Source organism: Zingiber officinale, chromosome 4B (genome assembly GCF_018446385.1).
Source record: "Zingiber officinale cultivar Zhangliang chromosome 4B, Zo_v1.1, whole genome shotgun sequence".
Taxonomy (NCBI): Eukaryota; Viridiplantae; Streptophyta; class Magnoliopsida; order Zingiberales; family Zingiberaceae; genus Zingiber; species Zingiber officinale.
The window spans coordinates 2596638-2603974 of NC_055993.1; the positions used below are offsets into that span (position 1 = coordinate 2596638).

At 43.2% G+C, this 7337-nt stretch overlaps 2 protein-coding genes and 1 long non-coding RNA gene across 3 annotated transcripts; 1 reads left to right on the forward strand and 2 right to left on the reverse strand.

Moving 5' to 3' along the window:
- LOC121974420 lies at positions 1–388 on the reverse strand. Its single transcript, XM_042525474.1, has one exon. It carries the CDS (start codon positions 380–382, stop codon positions 125–127), a length of 258 nt encoding a protein of 85 aa, XP_042381408.1. The 5' UTR covers positions 383–388; the 3' UTR covers positions 1–124.
- Positions 389–1026: 638 nt separating this feature from the next.
- On the forward strand, positions 1027–1777 carry LOC121974421. Its single transcript, XR_006109997.1, has 3 exons — positions 1027–1210; positions 1310–1429; positions 1731–1777. It is a non-coding gene; the product is annotated as an uncharacterized LOC121974421 (long non-coding RNA).
- A 473-nt stretch (positions 1778–2250) lies between these two features.
- Positions 2251–5985, reverse strand: LOC121974416 (protein ALTERED PHOSPHATE STARVATION RESPONSE 1-like). Its single transcript, XM_042525468.1, has 5 exons — positions 4508–5985; positions 4042–4217; positions 3653–3876; positions 3215–3545; positions 2251–2931 (listed from the first exon to the last, which is right to left on the reverse strand). The coding sequence occupies exons 1-5, from the start codon at positions 5355–5357 to the stop codon at positions 2479–2481; spliced, it is 2034 nt and encodes a 677-aa protein (XP_042381402.1). The 5' UTR covers positions 5358–5985; the 3' UTR covers positions 2251–2478.
- Positions 5986–7337: the final 1352 nt, after the last annotated feature.

Genomic DNA, 7337 nt, shown 5'->3' on the forward strand with positions numbered 1-7337 from the left:
AATTTTTCTATAAAATTCCTTTTCACATACAAATTATTTAAATTTCTGACGAACAAGAGCCAAAATTAAAGCCGAAGTTTCAACCTCCGCGGGCTCAACTATCCAATCCTACAACCGTACTGGTTTATTGCGACGGCGGACCCGTGAAGGCCACGCCGGGAAATTGAGTCGCTCGCCGGCAGCCAACGGCGCCGCCAGAGGAATAGCTTTTCGCCGGCAGTGAGGTACCGGCGGTGGCGGCGTCCCTCTCCTCCTCTTTGATGGTATCAAGCACCCTCTTCGCCACGCTACTCTTCTTCACTATCGACACGAACTGCGGCGGCGCCACCTCGGTGACGTAGCGGCGCCCGACGGCGTGCACTTTGGCTTTGGCCGCGATCATGTTTTTATTCCCAGAGCGGCGAGCGGAGACGAAATTCTCATTGCTCGGAAGGAGACATTTATAGATAGCTACGGAGACTTCAGCGCGAGTCGTTCGCCCGTGGTCGATGTTCTAGCGAGGTTAAATAAGTAAAATACTAATATTTTTTTTTCTTCTTTCTGTTTTTTCCCCTTCTTGAACGGCGAAGGTGGAGTGGACGATCACATCAATGGCCAAGAATCAACATCACTGATGCCGGCTTTACTTTCAGCATTAATACATATATTTATATTTATTGATTTATTTTATGTATTTTTTTAAAATAAAATGTTTAAGTGGTTTAATTAGCGGATCCGAAATTTAACGGGTCATTCTCCGGTCCGGCCCCTCCTCAGTTGGTTATGGTTCCAACTTGCTCATGTCACGTGCTGACTACGTGCGCATCTAGAGCCCACAACCCGATCCGCATCTGGGTCGTTCAGTTGGCTGAAACTACCGAGCCACCTTTATTATTTTGAAAGTCTCAGGTCGTCGGAGTGCTAATCGTTATCCGCTCAGGCCAATAGAAGTCGCGTTGTAGATGTTTGGTGTCTTGAACATATCACGGGATGAAATGGCGCATCAAGCTTCGGCTTCAAGCCAGTTTGTCGCTTTCCCCTTCGGACGTGGCCGGCAATGCGTCCAGGTTAACCGATGGGCGCTCAGTGCCTTCCATATCTCACAGATCGTCGGTTCTTCCTCTTCGAGATGGCTCGATTTGGTGGATGGATTCAGTTCCTGATCTCCTTCCTCCGAGTTCTGATGGAGAGGCCCGTTCCCAACGAGGTTCAGCTCGCTTTCTGAAGCTAGGTGCGATTCCTATCTGATTTGGTGATCGATTTCTCGATTTCAAGATGAGATTTTGTGGTTCGCCGGAGTAAAAAATTTGTGCTTTTTTTGCCGGCGTAGGTCGCTGATTAATTAGATGGCCTGGTTTGGTAGCTGGATTCGATTGGCGATCTTCATCCTGCGAATTTTTACGGAGAGGTCCGCTTCGAGCGAGCTCCTACTCGTCATCTGAATTCCAAGGTAGGTTGAATTAGGCGCCTTGGTCTCTGCATTTTGCATTCCTTTCCTGTATCTTAATGAAGTTCTACAATTTAGAAGTTTTGCTTCGCTGTTCGCTTTTTAGTCTCTGTGTTTGGCTCTATCGTTTTTTGGTTCAGCAATGATTTCCGGATTTCAATCAAAGTCCCGAATTTTTTTCAACAATCCGTCAAAAAATTCTGATACGTTGTAAAAATTCTCACTGCGTTTTCCGTTTATTGATCGTTTCTCATGAAGTTCTCAGAAATCATTTGTTGGATCGTAAATCGTGCTGTTTTTCCAGTTCGCACAGATGGTTGAGCCACACTTAAAGATACAAACTCAGAAGACTCGAAGATCAAAAATCCTACAGCAATGGAGGACCAAAGCAACAACACTCTTCAACTTGTAATTAAGTTCTAAATTTACTTTTTTGCTTAAATGTAAAAGAGTTTAGTTGAGATCAGAACTAGCCAGCTTACTAGTTAGTAAACAATTACCATGGCTAAGATTGTTGCAAGTACGATGGCAACCAATCCTTTTGTGTTGCAAGGAAGATGGTAAATTCAAGTTTTGTGAAGTGAATATTTCCATCTTTTGTTAGGAAAAAAGAGTGTTTCAGCAATGCATTTCATAACTACGACAATTGCGCAAACTTTTGGTTTAAACAATAAAAAATCACATAATTTTCTTTATATCCTATATTTAAAATGTCTATTTTGGATAATGAAATATTCAAAGGCTTACTATCAAAATAACAAATATATGATTTAGATATGAGAATTTTGATCTTTGAATTTGAATTCATAATTGTGCTTTTTTTCTCAAAACACACCCTTCATTATTTTCCAAAGCATACCCTCCAAGTAGACACAGTAGAACCCTAGGAAGTAAATAAGAACTGAAATTTTGTGTGCATATGAATAACATGGTTTAGCAACTTTACTAGGCATATCTAACAGTGCAAACAAGACCTTTCTATGAAGCACCTATCTGTAATGAGCTCAAAACGAGAAGTTATGCTTGCAGTGCCTGACATGTCGGCAATAGCTTCATGGATGCAAAGGTGAACCATTCTCAGAAAATCCTATAGCTTCCATTGAGCCGGTAATGCCCTCTAGAGCCTGCACACACACGCTCGAAAACCCTACCAGAGCCTGGAACACATTGGGGAGGCTGGTCTGCAGATTGTTCAGTGTCATGGCCCGGCTCTTCCGAACGGATTCCAAGTACCGTGCCTTTTCATCCTCCAACCTCTTCTTCAAAGCATCGAGTTTTGGGTACTTAGTTGACGATGCTAGTTGGTGATTCACCTGAGGGCCTTGGACCGTCTGTTGGATTATATGTTCATCATTGTGCTTCTCCTGTGAGCGAAGAGAGCTTAATTCTCTATCCAATCTGCTCTGAAGTCGGTCAGACTGCTTTCGCAAGTTGTGCTCTTCAGAGTGTTGAAGAATGATAGAGCGAATGACTAATAGAAAGCACTTAATTGCCTCGGCTGCTACCTGTTGAGATGAACATAAAGATAAGACCTCATATGGCAAGCAAGTTCAATGCCCCAGTTATTAGAAACCATGTAGAACTTCCATCTAATACGATATCGCAATGCCATTTTGAACAACTTTGGTCATCCTATCGATCCAATTTATCTATTTATAGAACCTACTACTTATTGTTCTTCAAAATATCCTTGTCATCTCAATTTATTCACACATTTTCTATCCATCAGACAGTTTTTATTATACTAATGGAACTTTACAAACAGAAGAGTGTGAGAAGTAATATTACCTTGTCAGGTAGCCTATCGAGAACTCTTTGCAGCTCTTCACAATATCCACCGATCCCGGTAGTTGAATCCATTAGTTGATCACTTTCAGGAAGGCCCTCAGTAAGCCTAACCCACTGGTTGAGAATGTGCAGATACGCGCGCTGACAACAGAAGAGATTGCAGAAGGTACCATACCACGATCTCACCTCTGATTCGAGCTGAGATATAGCATGACGAAGTGAATCAGTTGTTGGATCGCTGCCGAGATGGTTTTGTAGAAGGTTGGTTTGTTGAGAGACATGGTTTTGCACTTGATGGCATTCATACATTGTTCTCCACATCTTCACCAGCCTTAAGAAGTTTAAAATGGACAAACAGAAGGAAGCACATTACGAGTCAAGCAATAAACTCCAACTTCTAAACTTTACAGTTACACAATGGGCATATTCCAAGCTTACCCGACTGTGAATTCAATTAACTGAGGGAAGAGCTCTTCATCCCTAAGCTTTGATATGGTTAAACATGTTCCGTTTATTGACTCCTTTAAACAGATCATCCGGCATTGCAACTCCTCAATGTCTAAGCGAGTTTTCTCAGTTTTCACAGAATCATAGTCTCCAGCTTCGAGTTTGTGCAGTAGTAAGATTGTCCTCTTATGCTGGGACTTGGCAATCTCCCCATCCTGGAATTAGTAAAATTTATTCATAGAGTTGCGCTTGTATTTTAGCATATCGATTAGTCATGCTTGGTTAAATCACCCCTGATAAACAGATAAAGTGCTGTATAAAGAGAGGATGACTAATTTACACATGGATAGATCGAGGACTAACTACAATAGCATGTTTACCTTCACTTGCTTATAGAGCTTCTGCTCCTCGGCAAAAAGTCTTTCGAGTGTCGTGCAATGCTTACCGGGACTAGAAGCATTACTCGCACCGTGAGCATCTCGGTGAGAATGAGAAGATCGGAAGGACCAACTCCAAGACAATGCATTTACAACCTTGGCAGACTTTGAATTCTTTCCTGAAAACACATATGACAACCATACCATTTTCACCTACTGAGTTAAACAAAACCAGAGAGAAGAAATTCTGTAAATTAATTCCTTAAACATGTAATCAGAGGCTTCTCCCATCTTCTGTGTGGCTCAATCTTACAGTTCTAAACAGTAATTCACAATGTTTGAGACAGAAATATAGATTCATTCTCTAAAGATTATGAATTCATTCTTTAAAGAAGCATTCAGATAACAGTATTAAGGTGGAAAACAATGAACTATGCGCAGCATCAGACAGAGATGAGGTAGAGATTACCTTTCCTCCTTTCTGTATCCCAGGGATGAGAACAGCTGCGATTTGATTCTAGAACAACTGCAACATCCTTCCCTCCGGCAGCAGCTTTCAGGAAATACTCATCCACCTCTTTGATGATCCCGGCCAATGTCTTCTTGCTCCTCCATACGACCATTCCCATGTCTGTGTCTTTGGTTAGCCAACTCACCACTGACGAATTGTCGTCGGCCAACTCCTTCAATGTGCAATTGTCATTCACCGCATTCAATGTCACAGCATAGGTTTCCTCTTCGGGGATCAGTTTCTCTTCTTCCTCCGTCTCTTCTTCCTCCTCCAGGAACTCCGACTTGGTCTCCTCCCAGTTCTCTTCTTCGGCGGCAGCCTGAATGAGAGTTCCTGAGTCCTTCTGAGGCAGTGGGGAGGAGAAGCTCGAGGAAGCAGGCGGGCTGAACGGATCCCAGAACTCCCAGACCGAGCCGGGGACGGTAGGCGGAGGCGTCGAGCAGCTCTGGTCGTCGTCTTCTGAATCGCTCGAGTCGTCCTCGACGGAAGCTTTCTCCTCCACAGCCTCCTTCGCCGCGACGGGACTATAACTCGGCGGCGGCGGCGGCGGCGAAGGTGGCAGAGGCGGCGGCGGGGGAGGTGAGGGGGGCAATGTGAGGTCGGTAGGGGGAGTATCATTAGGGACCATCGTCTCAGTCTCGGTAAACTGCCGAAGAGTCGCGCCGGTGTTCCTCAAGGACTGGAGGTACGCCATGTGAGCGGCGGCAAGCTCCGCCCGGCAGGTGAGAAGTCGCTTCATCAACCTCCGCCGCTCCTTGCATCGCCACACCACTTCGTCCACCTCCACCCTCGAGTACGTGCACCCCATTCCGCCGCACCAAAAAAAAAGGAGAAACAAAAGAAAGGGCAATGTATCAGATCTTTGTCTCGACTACTCAACGACTTCGCCGGAAAACAGCTCAAGTTCCACAAAAATTAAAACAAAGAAAACGAATCCGCCGTTCCCAACTCATACACAAGCTGCCATTTCTCGGGAACGGCAACTTTAGCTTGAAAGCTAAGCTAAATACCTAATCCAAACTAGAACCGACAGAGAGATGAAGATAAGGGGTTTTATTTCACCGATAAGGGCGAGGGTAGGGGAGAGAGCAAAGGAACGAGGACGCGAGGTTTAAGCAAGATGAGATTTTGCTTAGACAAGAATGCTCATCTGCGCCATATAGTTGATGATTGCAGGAAGAGACAAGAAAGGAGGCGAGAAGGGTATGCAAAGACAAAGCAGCGGCGCCCTGCTGCATGCTCTGTCAGCCGCAGCTCCCTGTCGCCTTTCCCGGTCGCGCCTCTCCCTCACTTCCCATCATCAAAGTGCGTTGTCGGAGAGAGAGAGATAGAAAGAGGGAGAGAGAGAGGGGGTTTGGTGAGGTGTGGGACTTGGCTTTAAAAGATTAAGCATGTTAGTAATCATGGCTAAGAAAGAGTGAATCATCGGTCATAAATGCAATGCTGCGAAGAAGAAAGAAAGAACCAAGTCTCTTTATTGCATATGAAAAACTAATTATTTTGTATTTACATTTTTTTTTTCCGAAGAAGATATTAAAAAAAGTTGAAGAATACTTTTTGTTTCAGGGCAATTTAACGGGACGCACCCTAGTTTTTTCTGAAATTAAAATGGAAGTATTATATATTTTAGCTAGTGGTGCATACACCCTTCATTTTCACCCGTTAATCTCCATCGTTAATTAAATTTGAATAATTTTTTATGATATAAAAGTGTTCAATAAATTTTTGACAAAGGATATATACACTTAAATTGTAGGTTTGTGGTAGGCCGATTAGAGAAGATGAATAATCCTAAAAATAAATTAGAAAAATGTTTTACTATTTAAATTAAACAAGGACATAATATTAATAAAAATAAATAACTAACATAAAAAAAAAAAAAGATAAGAAGGCTCAAATAGCTATTTGATTAGAACCTATTTAGTTGTTAATTCAAGATAATGAAAAATTCACTAAAAACTCATTCGTTGAAGGCGGAGTAGTCTTTTACAAACGTTGATAACCCAAGAAATTATCTAGGAAATGAATACAGTGAATGTTATTGAATTCCTAACTTCAGAGGATTTTTTATAGCCTCATGGGATAAGGTTATCATTGGCTGATGTGGCTCAGAGGTGCCTCCAAAGGGATTTAGTGTGCCTTTAGTGTGGATAAAATTTTATCCTAAATGCAACGATCGCCAACACTTCTACCACATTGGAAGGCTCCTTTGTGCGGATTGAAGGCGCCATCGTGCCTTTGTATAAGGCGCCTTCGCACCTTCGAGCTTGCTTAAGGTGTCTTCGTGCTTTTTCATCTTAGGCGCCCAAGCAAATTGAGGTGTCTCGGGTCTTGAATGTGGTAGCTTCTCTATCGAAACTCGAGGCACTTCCGATGCCATTGTCGACACTTCGAGAACTATTCATCCGAACTGTCTCTCTTTTCTGTGTTCGCTTGGATGATGCTCCGGCTGTCCAGAATTGAGCTCATCCGAATCCAACTCCAGTCTTCCCTCGAAGCAGGCTTCCTCCCGGCTTCTTGCCCCTCGGATGTGTCACGTGCTTCATTCTCATCCGTCGGTGTACTTTTCTATAGCACATCGTCCCTCGGATGCACTGAGCCCGTCGACTCACTTCTCATATCATCCTTCTCACTAGTTGCATCTTCTGCTCGACTTCTTGTATTCCTAAGTTCCTGCACACTCAAACATAAAGCATCAAAACTGTATGATCTAATTTAACTCGGTTGACCATATCAAAATTAACCCGGAATATTTACATAAACAAGTATATATTTGATACTAGTATTT